Genomic DNA, 17,604 nt, shown 5'->3' on the forward strand with positions numbered 1-17,604 from the left:
TCATTTGTGATGTGTTGGATAATGTAATGTATCTTTTGCTTAATATATTGGTAGTTGTATTTGATCATTTGTTAAGTAGGATTTTCCCCTATTTTATTTATTTTATTTTATCGCATATCTAATCCTCAACCAACCATATTGTTTTACCCCTTCACAACAATTGGCCATTCGTCTCCCTTTTCCCCTCCACAATTATTTATTTATTTATTTCCTCCGCTCGTCCCTTTCTACAGCTCTCTATGGAGGACACTTCCTCCATCCTGCCTCATCTGAAGAGGAACTCCAACGCTTACGGGATCGGTGCTCTGGCTAAGTCCTCACTGACAGGTGTGTCAGGTGTGTGTCTGTCCTGATAGATGGTAAACCAGCCCCATGTTGGCTCCAGACAGGAAGAGGAGATGGAGTCAACATGGTCACCCCTGTGGGTGCCCTTTCTGTTTCACTCCCTGCATCCCCATTGATACCTAATGCACACATCAATGGCTGCTTATAGGCAATTGATGGAATCCAATCAGATTTGTGAAAATACAAGTTTTAAAGTAAGTGCAGAAACCACAATGCAACTCCACAGGCGTGTTGGGAAATGTAGTGTTTTGTAGTGTGGTATTTGTGGTGGTGGTGTGTGTTTATTGTGGTGGCAAGGCAGTTTTATGGCTCTGTGCTTGTCTGTGCTCAGAGCCATAAAACTGTATTGTGGTCGTGTCTGGTGCAGTCGAAGTATATTTTATTGATAACGTGTTTGTGTTTAATAAAGACCCCAAATCCACTTTCCTTACTCTCAAAATAACTTTGCATAACACTGAATACAAATCTACAATTACTATTATTTTATGAATTATATTTGCATTTTTATGAGAACTACAATATTTTTTAACTCCACTTTAAATATATCAACAAGGCTTCAACCCAGCGTATCTGCTGTTGCCAAATGGATTCAGTTCACACTCAATTGATTTAATTCGATTTTTATTGCTAGCCCAACACTGATTGAATACATCCTTCCTTATCGTCAGATATTTGCATTTTGATTAAGGCCTTTTCAGAATTATGTTTACAGCAAAGATAACTTTTTTTTCACATTTGAATTACAAACAAATGCTTACAGTCTAATGAATCTCATCTTCTTGATTAATTTGATGAGCTCAATGAGTTCTGTATTTCACCCTTGTTGCTCACCACAGACGACTGAGAGATTGATGAAGTCAACAAGCCTTGACAAATAAATAGACAGCTTCTAATAATGCAGCAAGCCCCATCTACACTCACTTCAATCTCCAACCACCCAGAGCTGCTGAGAGACATGCATGAGAGAGGAAGAAGCCATTTTGTACCGAATTCATATTCGGCTACAGCACCATTGCCTCCCAGAAAGAACACACAACCCATTAAGGATTTTCCACAGTTCCCAGCCCATTTCACTTCCTGAGCCCAAATCCGTTGTGGGAGGTTCCATATTCACAAATTGAATGTGTTGTGAAACAGTGTCCTTATACTTATTCTTTATTTAGGCGTGTCCCGTTCCATGAAGGATAAAGTAACTAAGCCCACTGCCATGGCCTCAGGCAAAGTGGCTCACATGATCGAATGGCAGAGCTGGAACACACCATCCAATGGGACTGAAGGGAATGTGGTCGCCAAAATCCCAACCTCGCAACGCGAGAAGGAGAGGCGGATGGAGAGCGAAATGTACAGTGAACTCAGTGAAGGAGAAAAGGAGGCCCGCTTCACTGCAGGTAAGAGTGAACATAAGAACCAATTAAAATTAAACAAATCAACACGTCAATAAATTTGATTTGGAACCATGTATTTTACATTGTTTACAAAGTCTCTCCCCTTGTTTCTCCCAGGATTAATGGCACAATTTGCCTTATCGGAGGCTACTTTGCTGGGCTGGAGATCTATGGAGGAAGACAGCCTTTGTGCTGGCTCCAAACATGGCAGTGTGGCACACCTCAGTGAGACCAACCAGGAGAGCATCACCAGCAGAGGTACAGGACTACAAACATGGCCGCAACACACTACAGATAGGGCAGCCATTTTATTAGACCTTTTGTTTTTAAAGTGCAAACTAAATCTCAATGAACAACACTCACTGAATCTGTTCATCCAATGCCATAGTGCTTTATTGTGAAATTTAGAAGGATGTACAGGTAACATTTAATAGCATATAGCATTTAAAGCTGAGATATGAGATAGGCACAACAGCCCCACTGGCCACCCCAGGTGCATTTGTTATTGTTTTTTCTTGTTGTTGAGGAAATGAGCATCCAGCATCGTGGTAAAAATAAATCGTGGTACATACTCTGCTGTTCTATCGTGCGTGCAATGGTGAGCAATGATGTCTGAAAGGAAGAAACTGTGTTCATTGTTTGAAGTAACATCTTTGTTGTTGTAATATCGCAAATGGACATAGCAATTTCACTGCTATGGATTCCAGGTTTAATGAATGAATAAAAACAATAATGTATACTAAATTAAGCATATACTTTTCCACAACAATTTTAGTACCAAATGCAAAACCACATAATTTAGCTCTTATTTAGTTGTGAAGAGGGATCATAATTGACTTGTGAGCTCCACATCAACTCTGTATTGGACTGTGCTCCTCCATATTTTACTGTAGAAGGCTTCCAGCCATTTTGATTGAGCTTGTTTACTCCGGTTTGATTGATGTCATTTCCACTCCATTTGACAGGCCGGCTAGAGGTGCATCAGGGCTTTATGAAGAAATGTTGCGGAGAAACTCAAAATGGCAGCTGTGGTCCTGGGGTGTTTGGTTAGCTAGTGTTGTGTTGTAGCAGAAAACCCTGGGGGAGCTTGTAGGTTAACACAAGGACTTAGCCTGGCTCTCATTAACAGCACCATATGGGCCTATTCTCTGCTATTATCAACCCAGAGACCAATTAAAATCTGCTTATTATAGGCATTATAATAACCAAGGCATGGTTTGCTCATCGTCAAGCGAGCTTTAATTTGATCCTTTAGATACGTTGAGCTTTAAATAAGTTGCCAGTGTATTTCTTGTCGAAATGGTGATACTGCTGTAAATATCTTCTGATATCTGGTGATACCGCTGCTTTAAGGGCCTTTGACCCCAACTAATGTAAACCATTGTTATGGAAACTAAAGGTCACATTTACCTATATCCACTGCCGTTGCTGTAAATGAGAATGTGTTCTCAGTCAACTTACCTGGTAAAATAAGGGTAAAATAAAATGAATACAAATTCTATGATACATAAAAAGTATTTGCTTGTGTACAAAACAAAACACCTTCCTAATATTGAGTTGCACACCCTTTTGCCCTCAGAACAGCCTCAATTCGTCGGGGCATGGACCCATGTTTACTCCAACGCTTCCCACAGTTGTGTCAAGTTGGCTGGATGTCCTTTGGGTGGTGGACCATTCTTGATACACACAGGAAACTGTTGAGCGTGAAAAACCAGCAGCGTTGGAGTTCTTGACATACTCGAACCGGTGCACCTGGCACCAACTAAAATACCCTGTTCAAAGGCACTGAAATATTTTGTCTTGCCCATTCACCCTCTGAATGGCACACATACACAATCCATGTCTCAATTGGCTTAAAAATCCTTCTTTAACCTGTCTCCTTCCCTTCATCTACACTGATTGAAGTGGATTTAACAAGTGACATCAATAAGGGATCATAGCTTTCACCTGGATTCACCTGGTCAGTTGTCGTGACGTGACTTTCATTAATATGATAACTGTTATTTATCGAATCAACTAACTATGTTTAATTGTTAGTCGATGAAATTAATCATGTAACAATTAACTCATTAGGATTTGGGTCACCATGGAATAAGTTGTTTATAGAGTTACCATCTCCCGAATTAAACTCTAAAAGGTCTTTACCTATCAATATGTATAAAACAGTCAACGTATCAATCATTACCTCTTATCAGTCGTCATTCTGAACGGTCGCAGAATTCTTGGATCTGCAAGAAGCCCAGCTTTACTTATGATTCAGCACTACACAAATAGGCTTAATTATTTATTTACTAGCTCACTAAATAATAACACAGAATACATACACTTAATACACGAGAAAAAGTCCCTAGCGTACTAACAGCATGACTGCTTGGTTATCAAAAGAGGGAGGGGTAAGGAAGAGAGAGGGAAGGGGAGAGACAAAGAGAGAGTCAACTTATCGTTGATACATTTGGAAGCTACCCTCAAAGTAATCATAATACTTTGCTCACGAACCACCGCCCGTTTGGGTAAGAAGTCATGAATGTATTTACGTGTAGATATCTTTGTTCGTTATACCATCTTTAATGACATCACAAAATAATAAACAATGTGACATGATTATTCTTTAGATCCCCACTGACCATTCCAAACATTCGGATGTTAGAAATATTGTTCCAGTGTTTCCTTTTTGGACAATATAGTTTTGGCGGCAAAGGTCTTCTGGAGACAAAGGGACATTCCAATCAATACTGGAGAGCAAGAAAGAGATTCCCCTCCTGCCTAATTTACGACCGAGTATTAAGGTGTCAAAACCGGCCCAGCCCCCCTTCCCCTCTTCTGTGGGTCAGAGGGTCTGGTTGTTGTCAGCCATTTGCCAAGCTGATCTGAGGCCTTTGATCCTCACCCAGGAGAGTCATGACACAGTCTATGTCATGGAAAGAGCAGGTGGTCTTAACGTTTTGTACACTCAGTGTATATCTTGTATGTAATCCAAAATGTAAACATATACTTCTCCCTTCATCCCTCCCTAACACAACAGACCAGGCAATGCATCACTCCTCAGCTGACGTGTGGCCCAACACCTACGTCGCCCAGGGCCTCTACTGCCTCTCCTCCTCTGACGCCTGGGAGCCAATTAGCAACGATCCCTCGGGCGTGGCCTCGCCGGCCACCTACATCATGGCAGGTGGGGGAGGAGGGACACCCGGTGAGGGCTACGGTGAGATGGACAACGGTGGCGTCTACATCCAGCAGCAGCAGCCCCAACAGCTCACGCTGCAGCAGCAGAGCCAGTTGCAGATCCAGCAGTTGCAGCAGATCCAGCTGTACCAGCACCAGCAGCTAATGCTCTACCAACAGCAACAGGTGAGACAGACTGGACTGGACTGGACTGCCTCATAGATCACTGTCACCTGGTGGAGTTAGTGTTTCAATAACAACATGGAACTGTCTAACTGACAACCATTGTAAGACAGCAGTATGCTAGCAGTTTGCTGAGACACTAGTGTTATTAGCTGTTGCGATTTTAGCATGTAAATCTTGGTGGGGCAAACTCAAAAAATATTATTTATTTAATTTAACTAGGCAAGTCAGTTAAGAACAAATTCTTATTTACAATGATTGCCTACACCGGACGACGCTAGACCAGTTGTGCACCACCCTATGGGACTCACAATCACGGCAGGATGTGATACACACAGCCTGGAATCGAACCAGGGTCTGTAGTGACGCTTCTAGCACTGAGATGCTGTGCCTTAGACCACTGCGCCACTTATAATTAAATGCATTCTAGAAAAAGCCACTACACAACACAACACAACACTAAACAATACATGAATTGGACTATAACGGTGCCCACAAACTGGCCTACATAAGTCCCTACAGCAGTCCCAACACCTTACCACCACTACACATGGCTATCAGCGGAGTCATGTCTGGCAGTGAAACGGTTCATTCAGCCTCATTTACTGCCTTTAAAAAAACATAGCTGATATGGCTGACTTGCTTGCTTAAACAAATGTGGTTTCTACTGACATTTGAGACGTACAAACTATGGCATAAGGGGACAACGAGCGGATGAGAGGCAATCCGTAATTTAGATTAAGACAATAATGAGCGAGCTAGGACGGACGTAGTCAATATAATAATTTGTTCAGCACTTTTAAAATGTACAGCGACAGAATTCAGAATATGGGCCGTTCTTACAATATTCTCCCTGTACACCAAGTCAGAACCATAGGATAAAGGGGACATATAAGCAGACAATGAAAGCTCTTACAATATTTGATTATGACGTTTCTCTAAAACAGGCTATAGGCTACATGTGCACGACCAAGTCAGAACAGTTGGCTAAATTATGAGGGGAAAAGGGATCAAATTATTAGGGTGAGGCACATAGGCTACTAACAGCTTACTACAAAACATTAACTTAGTATTACTTTCTTAGCTACAGTATACAGTGGCTTGCGAAAGTATTCACCCCCCTAGGCATTTTTCCTATTTTGTTGCCTTACAACCTGGAATTAAAATTGATTTTTTGGGGGATGGTATCATTTGATTTATAGAACATACCCTACCACTTTGAAGATGCAAAATATTTGTTATTGTGAAACAAACAAGAAATAAGACAAAAAAACAGAAAACTTGAGCGTGCCTAACTGTTCACCCCCCCAAAGTCAATACTTTATAGAGCCACCTTTTGCAGCAATTACAGCTGCAAGTCTCTTGGGGTACAGTGGGGAAAACAAGTATTTAGTCAGCCACCAATTGTGCAAGTTCTCCCACTTAAAAAGATGAGAGAGGCCTGTAATTTTCATCATAGGTACACGTCAACTATGACAGACAAATTGAGAGAAAGAAATCCAGAAAATCACATTGTAGGATTTTTAATGAATTTATTTGCAAATTATGGTGGAAAATAAGTATTTGGTCACCTACAAACAAGGAAGATTTCTGGCTCTCACAGACCTGTAACTTCTTCTTTAAGAGGCTCCTCTGTCCTCCACTCGTTACCTGTATTAATGGCACCTGTTTGAACTTGTTATCAGTATAAAAGACACCTGTCCACAACCTCAAACAGTCACACTACAAACTCCACTATGGCCAAGACCAAAGAGCTGTCAAAGGACACCAGAAACAAAATTGTAGACCTGCACCAGGCTGGGAAGACTGAATCTGCAATTGGTAAGCAGCTTGGTTTGAAGAAATCAACTGTGGGAGCAATTATTAGGAAATGGAAGACATACAAGACCACTGATGATCTCCCTCGATCTGGGGCGCCACGCAAGATCTCACCCCGTGGGGTCAAAATGATCACAAGAACGGTGAGCAAAAATCCCAGAACCACACGGGGGGACCTAGTGAATGACCTGCAGAGAGCTGGGACCAAAGTAACAAAGCCTACCATCAGTAACACACTACGCCGCCAGGGACTCAAATCCTGCAGTGCCAGACGTGTCCCCCTGCTTAAGCCAGTACATGTCCAGGCCCGTCTGAAGTTTGCTAGAGTGCATTTGGTTGATCCAGAAGAGGATTGGGAGAATGTCATATGGTGGAAACATCATGCTTTGGGGCTGTTTTTCTGCAAAGGGACCAGGACGACTGATCCGTGTAAAGGAAAGAATGAATGGGGCCATGTATCGTGAGATTTTGAGTGAAAACCTCCTTCCATCAGCAAGGGCATTGAAGATGAAACGTGGCTGGGTCTTTCAGCATGACAATGATCCCAAACACACCGCCCGGGCAACGAAGGAGTGGCTTCGTAAGAAGCATTTCAAGGTCCTGGAGTGGCCTAGCCAGTCTCCAGATCTCAACCCCATAGAAAATCTTTGGAGGGAGTTGAAAGTCCGTGTTGCCCAGCGACAGCCCCAAAACATCACTGCTCTAGAGGAGACCTGCATGGAGGAATGGGCCAAAATACCAGCAACAGTGTGTGAAAACCTTGTGAAGACTTACAGAAAACGTTTGACCTGTGTCATTGCCAACAAAGGGTATATAACAAAGTATTGAGAAACTTTTGTTATTGACCAAATACTTATTTTCCACCATAATTTGCAAATAAATTCATAAAAAATCCTACAATGGGATTTTCTGGATAAATTTTTCTCATTTTGTCTGTCATAGTTGACGTGTACCTATGATGAAAATTACAGGCCTCTCTCATCTTTTTAAGTGGAAGAACTTGCACAATTGGTGGCTGACTAAATACTTTTTTTCCCCACTGTATGTCTCTATAAGCATTGCACATCTAGCCACTGGGAGGTTTTCCCATTCTTCAAGGCAAAACTGCTCCAGCTCCTTCAAGTTGGATGGGTTCCACTGGTGTACAGCAATCTTTAAATCATACCACAGATTCTCAATTGGATTGAGGTCTGGGCTTTGACTAGGCCATTCCAATACATTTAAATGTTTCCACTTAAACCACTCAAGTGTTGCTTTAGCAGTATGTTTAGGGTCATTGTCCTGCTGGAAGGTGAACCTCCGTCCCAGTCTTAAATCTCTGGAAGACTGAAACAGGTTTCCCTCAAGAATTTCCCTGTATTTAGCGCCATCCATCATTCCTTCAATTCTGACCAGTTTCCCAGTCCCTGCCGATGAAAAACATCCCACCAGCATGATGCTGCCACCACCATGCTTCACTGTGGGGATGGTGTTCTCGGGGTGATGAGAGGTGTTGGGTTTGCGCCAGACATAGCGTTTTCCTTGATGGCCAAAAAGCTCAATTTTAGTCTCATCTGTCCAGATTACCTTCTTCCATATGTTTGGGGAGTCTCCCACATGCCTTTTGGCGAACACCAAACGTGTTTGCTTATTTTTGTCTTTAAGCAATGGCTTTTTTCTGGCCACTCTTCCGTAAAGCCCAGCTCTGTGGAGTGTACGGCGTAAAGTGGTCCTATCGACAGATACTCCAATCTCCGCTGTGGAGCTTTGCAGCTCCTTCAGGCTTATCTTTGGTCTCATTGTTGCCTCTCTGATTAATGCCGTCCTTGCCTGGTCCGTGAGTTTTCGTGGGCGGCCCTCTCTTGGCAGGTTTGTTGTGGTTCCATATTCTTTCCATTTTTTAAATAATGGATTTAATGGTGCTCCGTGGGATGTTCACAGTTTCTGATATTTTTTATAACCCAACCCTGATCTGTACTTCTCCACAACTTTGTCCCTGACCTGTTTGGAGAGCTCCTTGATCTTCATGGTGCCGCTTGCTTGGTTATGCCCCTTGCTTAGTGGTGTTGCAGACTCTGGGGCCTTTCAGAACAGGTGTATATATACTGAGATCATGTGACAGATCATGTGACACTTAGATTGCACACAGGTGGACTTTATTTAACTAATTATGTGACTTCTGAAGGTAACTGGTTGCACCAGATCTTATTTAGGGGCTTCATAGCAAAGGGGATGAATACATAACCCTTTTCCGTTATTTATTTTTTAGAATTTTTTGAAACAAGTAATTTTTTTCATTTCACTTCACCAATTTGGACTATTTTGTGTATGTCCATTACATGAAATCCAAATAAAAATCCATTTAAATTACAGGTTGTAATGCAACAAAATAGGAAAAATGCCAAGGGGGGTGAATACTTTTGCAAGACACTGTGCATATCTCCCTGGCATATTACATAATTTATGCAGCAGCATACAATACATTTTTGGAGGCACCTTGTTATGCTGTGCTCACTTGAACAGGAAGTGTTTTCAAAGTCTGGCATTTTCTGGATTTGTGGTGTTTTCCAGACAACTGGGAACTCTGAAAAAATAACAAGGTTGAATCATGACGTTAGTGATCTTCAGGTCGGAGCTCTAGAAAGAGGCCAGAGTTCCCGACTTGGAATTCCAAGTTCGATGACCGTTCAAAACGTATTTACCCAGTCGTAGCTTGTTTTTTTCAGAGTTCCCAGTTGTCTTGAACTCACTGAAGTCTAAGATTTCCCAGTTCTGAGTTTCCAGTTGTTTTGAATGCGGAAGAAGTCATGCTGGATTGACAGCATGGCCAATGTTGAATGTTTATCATTTTAAGCTTGGAAAAGAGACCCTTAAACCCAGACTTGGACCACACATCCACTCCACTGAATAGCAGGCTAGTGAATGCTTTGCAATGCTTGCAGTTAGCCACTGATTCCTTCCAAACCATTGTTGAATTTGCGATTTCCAACTTGTTGTGTAATGTTTGTGTCCAATGGCCGATGAGCACCGATACATTTTATCTATAATTTCTCTTCATAATTTCTCTTCATATGACAAGGATTGAAAAGGATTTGCCAGTAGATTGTTGACTCGATTCATGATGATGATTGCTAGCTTGCTAGCTAAGATTTTCAAAGTATGATGTTGACATGATCAGTCCAATCAAAGCTACGGTAGATATAACGGGATTTGACATCATTTTATCTGTGGCCTTACTTGGATGGGCACTTCTAATGCAACTCTATGGCAGCACCCAAGGGGCTTGAATTTTCGAGCTCTCCCTGTAGATTTGGTGGTGACATAGTGTCCCCATGAGTGACAGAACACTGAGCCAATCACGGCGCAACTAGAGAACATTACCAACCCCTATGCTCCGTATTTTCCGCTGGCTGCCATACCACCACAGAAAGCACTGAGCTAGGCTGAAACACCTGCATTTTGGAGCTGCCTTACTCAAGAAAGCAAAAAAGAGACCATGTTTATATGCAGCTTTATTAACTCAATGATTAATGCCAAAGTAACATACAAAACAGGCAACAACAACAACAAAAAAGCCCCACCTGCCCTGAATGATGGGTCACCACTGGTTATTAGTAAAACATTTATCCAAATTTGTATCCTTCTTACTGGTAATGTAATGCTACCAAGGCTAGTCCTACTAATTAAATACAGAAATACTTGTTGCCAAGAGCAACAGATGACTCATTCCTCCCACTAGCCATGAGCTATCGGGTCATGGGTAGGTTTCTTGATTATCTTTTTTTTTTTGTCATGAAAAAATGTTAATGAACTGTGTTCCCTATCTACAGGCAATGGAACACAGGCTACACAGTGCAAACCACTCCCTCCAAGCCACGCCCAACAGCACTATCCACAGTCTGGGCCTGCCTACTCACCCTCGCCTGGCTGACCTATGGGGCTCTGCGCAGGTGGAGATTGTTGGACAGATGAGCGGGCCAATGGCTGACATGGTTAGTGGTGTGGTTGAGACCTTGGGGGAGGAGCCAGAGGAGGAGAGCGATTGCATTCCAGAGCAACAGGAAGAGGAGGAGACTAAGGTGAGCCATGAGGTTGAAGAAAAATGTGTTGATTTTCAGACTAGCGTTTTGTATTGTTTTAGATATCATCCATATTGGGCCTCCCGAGTGGCGCAGTGGTGTAAGGCACTGCATCACCGTGTTTGAGGCATCACTACAGACCCGAGTTCGATCTCAGGCTGTGTCACAATTGGCCCAGCGTCATCCAGGTTAGGGGAGGGTTTGGCCGGGGGGGGGGCTTTACTTGGCTCATTGTGCTCTGGCGACTCCTTGTGGCGGGCCGGGTGCCTGCAGGCTGACTTCGGTCATCAGTTGAACGTGTTTCCTCTGACACATCAGTGCAGCTGGCTTCCAGGTTAAGCGGGCGGGTGTTAAGAAGCGCGGTTAGGCGGGTCATGTTTCAGAGGACGCATGAATCAACCTTCACCTCTCCCGAGCACGTTGGGGCGTTGCAGCGATGAGACAAGATTGCCATTGGGGAGAAAAAGGGGGTCAAATTCACCCAAAAAAAAGATATAATACACATTGATGCCTAATGGTACTAAGCAGATTGAGCCAAACTGATATTGTCACTCTCAACAGCAGGCCCTACAAGTAGGCATGATTAAAGTAGGAAGAAATTGTTGAAAAAAGGTGTGAGTGTGCTACATTACTATTATAAAATATTGAATTACTTTGACATATTTAATTATGTTATATTACTCTAAATTCCCTATGGTGGACATAACATGTTACTACATTACACAGACGTTTTCACTACACAAGAATTCCAGGAAATACACATCCTTTTTATCTCAGTTTGGTGATGTTAGTTTTAAAGTTTATAGTCATCACAATCTCACAAAATCGTTTTCTTAAAGCATATCAATATATTTCGTTTAGTACCAGGTTTTTGTCATACGTGCCAGTCCGTAGTGGGATTTGCAGCTTTACGGGAGGAGCTATGCGCTACTCCCGTAAACGTCTCTAGCCTCACATAATTTCATGGATTTGAGGGTTAAACTATCATTCAAATGAAAGCTAACCCCTGTCGCTATTTAGAAACGGTGTGAGGTGGTGATTCGTTGAAATTATCCACTTATAAGTTTTGTGTTTCCTTTTCCGTGTTGGCCATCTACCAAAATCACTTTCTCACAAAGATTGTAAGTTGATGAATGGCTACGACAGGTTGTCATCTATCGACAGATATATGTAGAATACTCAAGTTCTTTGAGGTTTGTCTGTTAGAGCACAAACGGTACATGTCGCCGCAGTTATTGTCCCAGTTCCATTAATTTCAATATGTTGTAACTAAATAATGATGCTAATTATGCTGTGAGAACAAGGAATCCGCTGACACTGTCCTCGATTATAAAAGTTTTATTACATTGAAGATTTCAGCGCCAATTTACAGACTTCTGCAGACATCTGGAGAACAACCGCCCAATCTCTGATGTTGTTACTACCTGTCCTTTGTTTCAACCATGGTATTTATATCCTATGCCCTATGTAACATAATATGGGTGTTTTCCCATAAACCAATCCCAGGAGGCCACCTAACAGACTTCCTCTAACACACCATTTGCAAACATCAACAAAGTCTAAACTGTTTAGACACTACAAATACAATATCGATGTGAGTGATTCATTTGCACGTGCAATTTATTACAGTAGAACAAGCTAATCAACTCCAGTCTTGAGTGACCGCCTGGTAAATATTGTTGCGTGTGTAGTTTATAAGGTACTAATTTAGCAAAATACAAGTAATCTAAACACAAGGGTGGCACGTGTGTGTAAGGAGGAACTTTTATGTATTGGTCCTCAAAAATCACAACTTATTTCAGCATATTGATTATGAATTTGGACATATATGTCACGATCGTCGAAGGAGGAGGACCAACGCGCAGCGTTATTTGCAAACATACTTATTTATTAATTAACACGAACAAACCAACAAACGATAACGTGAAGTCCTTGGTTAACACACATAAACCAACATGGAACAAGATCCCACAAACACTGTGGGAAAACTGGCTGCTTAAGTATGGTTCTCAATCAGAGACAACAAGCAACAGCTGATACACGTTGCCTCTGATTGAGAACCACACTGGCCAACATAGAAATACAATACTAGAATGAACACACACATATAGAAACTACACACCCTGGCTCAACATAACAGAGTCCCAGAGCCAGGGCGTGACAGTACCCCCCCCCCCCCCAAAGGCGCGGACTGCGACCGCGCCTAAACATAAACCGAACAGGGGAGGGCTGGGTGGGCATTCCTCCTCGGAGGCGGTTCCGGCTCCGGGCTTGACCACCACCCTCCAACAATCCCCCCGTAGCGCCCCTGGTCCAGTCTGGCCCCGCTGGCTGGAGCTGGACTGGACATTGTTGGAGCGGATTGCTTAGGCTCCGGTGTGGAGCAGCTGACCGGTACTTGACCAGGCACCGGTGACCCAGGCACGGGCCGGACCGGGCTGACGACGCGCACCACAGGCTTGGTGTGGGGAGCAGGGACGGGCCGAACCGGGCTGATGAAGCGCACCACAGGCTTGGTGCGGGGAGCAGGAACCGGCCGGACCGGGCTGGCGACGCGCACCATTGGCTTGGTGCGGGGAGCAGGGACAGGCCGGGCCGGGCTGGCGACGCGCACCGTAGGCTTGGTGCGAGGGGCAGGAACAGGCCGGGCCGGGCTGGCGACGCGCACCATTGGCTTGGTGCGGGGAGCAGGAACAGGCCGGGCCGGGCTGGCGACGCACACCGTAGGCTTGGTGCGAGGGGCAGGAACAGGCCGGGCCGGGCTGACGACGCGCACCGTAGGCTTGGTGCGAGGGGCAGGAACAGGCCGGGCCGGGCTGGCGACGCGCACCATTGGCTTGGTGCGGGGAGCAGGAACAGGCCGGACCTGGCTGGCGACGCGCACCATTGGCTTGGTGTGGGGAGCAGGAACAGGCCGGGCCGGGCTGGCGACGCGCACCGTAGGCTTGGTGCGAGGGGCAGGAACAGGCCGGGCCGGGCTGGCGACGCGCACCATTGGCTTGGTGCGGGGAGCAGGAACAGGCCGGGCCGGGCTGACGACGCGCACCATTGGCTTGGTACGGGGAGCCGGAACAGGCCGGGCCGGGCTGACGACGCGCACCATTGGCTTGGTACGGGGAGCCGGAACAGGCCGGACCGGGCTGACGATGCGCACCATTAACTTAGTGCGGGGAGCAGGAACGGGTCGGGCCGGACTGGGAACACGCACTACTAACTTAGTGCGGGGAGCAGGAACGGGCCGGACCGGACTGGTGACACACACCACTTGCTTGGTGTGAGGAGCGGGACTGGGTTTCTTCATAACCCTCCGCTCCCTCAGCTGCCTACTCAGTTCCTCTGGCCTTGCCTCTACTCTCTCCTTCTCCCTTCTAGCCTCCAGTAGCTCCTCCCTCTGACCCACTAACTCCTGCTCTCTCCTTACCAATAGCCTCCTTAACCTGGAGGCCTCCTCTCCTAACCTCCCAATACGTCCTGTAGCTGCCTCCTGCTGCCCTGTCGCCCATGCCGTGTGCCCCCCCTAAACATTTTTTGGGGTTGCCTCTCGTCCGTCCGACGACGACACTGTTGACGCCGTTGCTCCTCTCTCCGGCGCGCCTCCACCGTCTCCTCCCACGGACGGCGATCCATCCCGGCCTGGATTTCCTCCCAGGTCCAGGACCCCTGCCCGTCCAATATCTGCTCCCACGTCCAGGCTGTCTGCTCCTGAGCACGCTGCTTGGTCCTGTAGTGGTGGGATCTTCTGTCACGATCGTCGAAGGAGGAGGCCCAACACGCAGCGTTATTTGCAAACATACTTATTTATTAATTAACACGAACAAAACAACAAACGATAACGTGAAGTCCTTGGTTAACACACATAAACCAACACGGAACAAGATCCCACAAACAGTGTGGGAAAACTGGCTGCTTAAGTATGGTTCTCAATCAGAGACAACAAGCAACAGCTGATACACATTGCCTCTGATTGAGAACCACACTGGCCAACATAGAAATACAATACTAGAATGAACACACACATATAGAAACTATACACCCTGGCTCAACATAACAGAGTCCCAGAGCCAGGGCGTGACAATATAAAACCAGTGTTTTGACACTCGGCCATAGATCAAAAAGCCATGACAACAGGAAGCAGCAATAGTATATATAAAAAAATGTTTTAGCAATATAAATGGTAGATGTAACATTATATTTTAACAGGATTCTACTTTATCAGGTAAAATTACTGAGTGAGCCAAAAAAAGGTGCTATGATTTATTGATTTTATGTTTGGCTTGGCTACTACAAGTGTTTTACTTCAAAGTCCTCCAGCCACAAGATATCGTTCAAGGCTAATGAATGGGTTATGGATTTATGATGTGCCCACAGGTAGTTCCTCTTGACTGATCCTCACAGTTTGGTAAGTACAGTATAGCCAGTAAACCATCCATTTACTGTTTTCACAGGAAGATGAGGTTACGTTAACCTTAGAACCAACTTTGACCCCGTCCCCGCTTAGAGAAGACGCCACCCCGATTGGAGGCACCAGTCCACAACTAGCACGCACAGAACTAATGGCAGAGCGCATACCCTTTGTGGTCACACCCTGCATTGTCCAATCGTTGGAGGAGAAGGACGAAGAGGTGGTGAAGGGGTCTATTGTTGCCGTGGCGACCAATTGAGGGGGATAGCCAGAAAGAGAGACTGACAAACAGGATATACTTATCAATAATCAACCAATCAAGCTATTCTTCCCCCCTTCCAGCTATTTACCCACTCTGGGACTGAGAAAAAACAGAACAACTTTTCCTGGAGGAGAAAGTATTGGATATGACAATGCTGAAAGGGAACTTTAAAGACAACTCATTGACTGCTAAAATGTGTAGGTTTGCATAAACGTGAGTACTTGTTTTGCAGTGATATTGAACTATGGAAATGAAATTGAAAGAATGGAGTAGAGAGAAAGAAAAAGAATGCTGGGAAAAGATCAGTGCAATACAGAAAATCACGAGACAACCAAAAGAAAGTGCATGCTTTTGAAAGTAATTTAACGATAATAGTAAACCGTATACAAAGTAAAAATATCTAAATGATTTTTTATAAAAACGAAAAAGGAAATAAAGTAATATGTATTAGTGTGTTTGTGTGTGTGTGTGCTTGCGTGCGTGTGTGTGCATGTAGGTGTATGTAAGAGTGTTCAAATGTTTGAATGTATGTATGTACAGTTTGTATGTATTTATGTATGTATGCAAAAATATATATATATTCTCGAAAAACATATTCTTGTTGGCAGTGGTATTGTGTGTGGTGTTCAATAGTTTTACACACAAACTAATCTCAGACGCACGTAACATAAATGGTATCGGAACGTCTTTCAACAGACTATGGGATATGACGACCAATAAGCAACTTCGTTTCAGTGGTCAGATTTTTGTCTCTGATCATTTTGGACAAATCACCATTTCACAGGAGCTTGCATTTTTGGCTCACGTGTGGCTCAGTTAGTAGAGCATGGCTCTTGCGATGCCAGGGTTGTTGGTTGGATTCCCACAGGGAACTGGTATGAAAAACTACTCAAATGTATGCACTCACTACTGTAAACTGCTCTGGATAAGAGCTTCTGCTAAATGACCCCCCCAAAAAAGGTGATATATATTTCAGAAGGGGAGGGGACATTTGGCTCATAAACTTGCAGAGAGAGAGAGAGAGAGAGAGTTCCGCTCCTTGTTTTAGTATATTTTCTAACATAACTTCATTGAGCGTTTGACGCAAGATTTGAGTTCTTGGTTTCTGAGATTACATACACACACAAAAAATATGGATAATTTGTGACTGTTTCAGGAAGCTAGGCTTATGTCGCACATCACTACTTCACAAGAGAGGGATCAAAATGTGTTTTGGGGCAGAAATGCCTGCTGGAACGTGAACTTTCATGTGCCTTAATAACAAACTTGTATGCCATCTGTAAATATGAATACAATTGTTAAATTACAAGCTTAGTTGGTTTAGTCACAGAAAAAGACAGGAACCTTCCCGCTAGCCATGATTGGCTGAGATAATGGATGGTCTGGACATGCCGAGAGATGAGTTTGGATTGGTCTGGCATGTAGCATGCTTCTGTCTATAACATGAGCTGCTTAGTATGTGTAGATAATCCTTGCTACCGCAACTTTTTTGAAAGATATAACGTTAGCCATGGAGAACTGCAAAAAGTGTTGCTACTGCTCTCAACAACAGTTCATGCATGGTAGCTAGCTATGACAATCTGTTTTTATTGTTTAGCTAGCTAGCTAGCTAGCTAGCTACATGTCTAAAAACAAACTCCACTTCACCAGATGATTACATGACCCATCAAATTAGCCAGGTGCCTCGCATGTGAATCCTTAAAGAGATGGGTGGGGCTAAGGCTTAAGAGAGTGTGAACGATACTGAATAGTTGTAGACAAAGAAGAGCTCTCCAGTAGGAGTACCAAAACATTCATGGGCCATTTTCTCAAAAGTGGGGTTACAAGTTTATCAACTTTGAAAGCAAAATTACTTTCCCAGTGTTCCTCACCTGCAGCGTATGATATACAATACTTTTATCCAATATAAAAATCCTCATTTCAAATTTTGCAACATAAGACCGAATCGAGGTGGTCGGTCACATATACCATTTAAAGCTCTGGTGGGAC

General features: G+C 44.0%; 1 protein-coding gene across 1 annotated transcript; it reads left to right on the forward strand.

The window, feature by feature from the left end:
• Nucleotides 1-236: 236 nt before the first annotated feature.
• LOC311106945 (uncharacterized protein) lies at nucleotides 237-15,612 on the forward strand (the record flags this gene model as incomplete). The annotated part of the gene is made up of 6 exons (XM_084149350.1): nucleotides 237-327; nucleotides 1,509-1,733; nucleotides 1,848-1,988; nucleotides 4,753-5,078; nucleotides 10,703-10,951; nucleotides 15,397-15,612. The coding sequence occupies exons 1-6, from the start codon at nucleotides 240-242 to the stop codon at nucleotides 15,610-15,612; spliced, it is 1,245 nt and encodes a 414-aa protein (XP_084005476.1). The 5' UTR covers nucleotides 237-239.
• Between the last annotated feature and the right edge of the window lie 1,992 nt (nucleotides 15,613-17,604).

This window comes from Coregonus lavaretus (genome assembly GCF_964263955.1).
Source record: "Coregonus lavaretus genome assembly, chromosome: 3".
Taxonomy (NCBI): Eukaryota; Metazoa; Chordata; class Actinopteri; order Salmoniformes; family Salmonidae; genus Coregonus; species Coregonus lavaretus.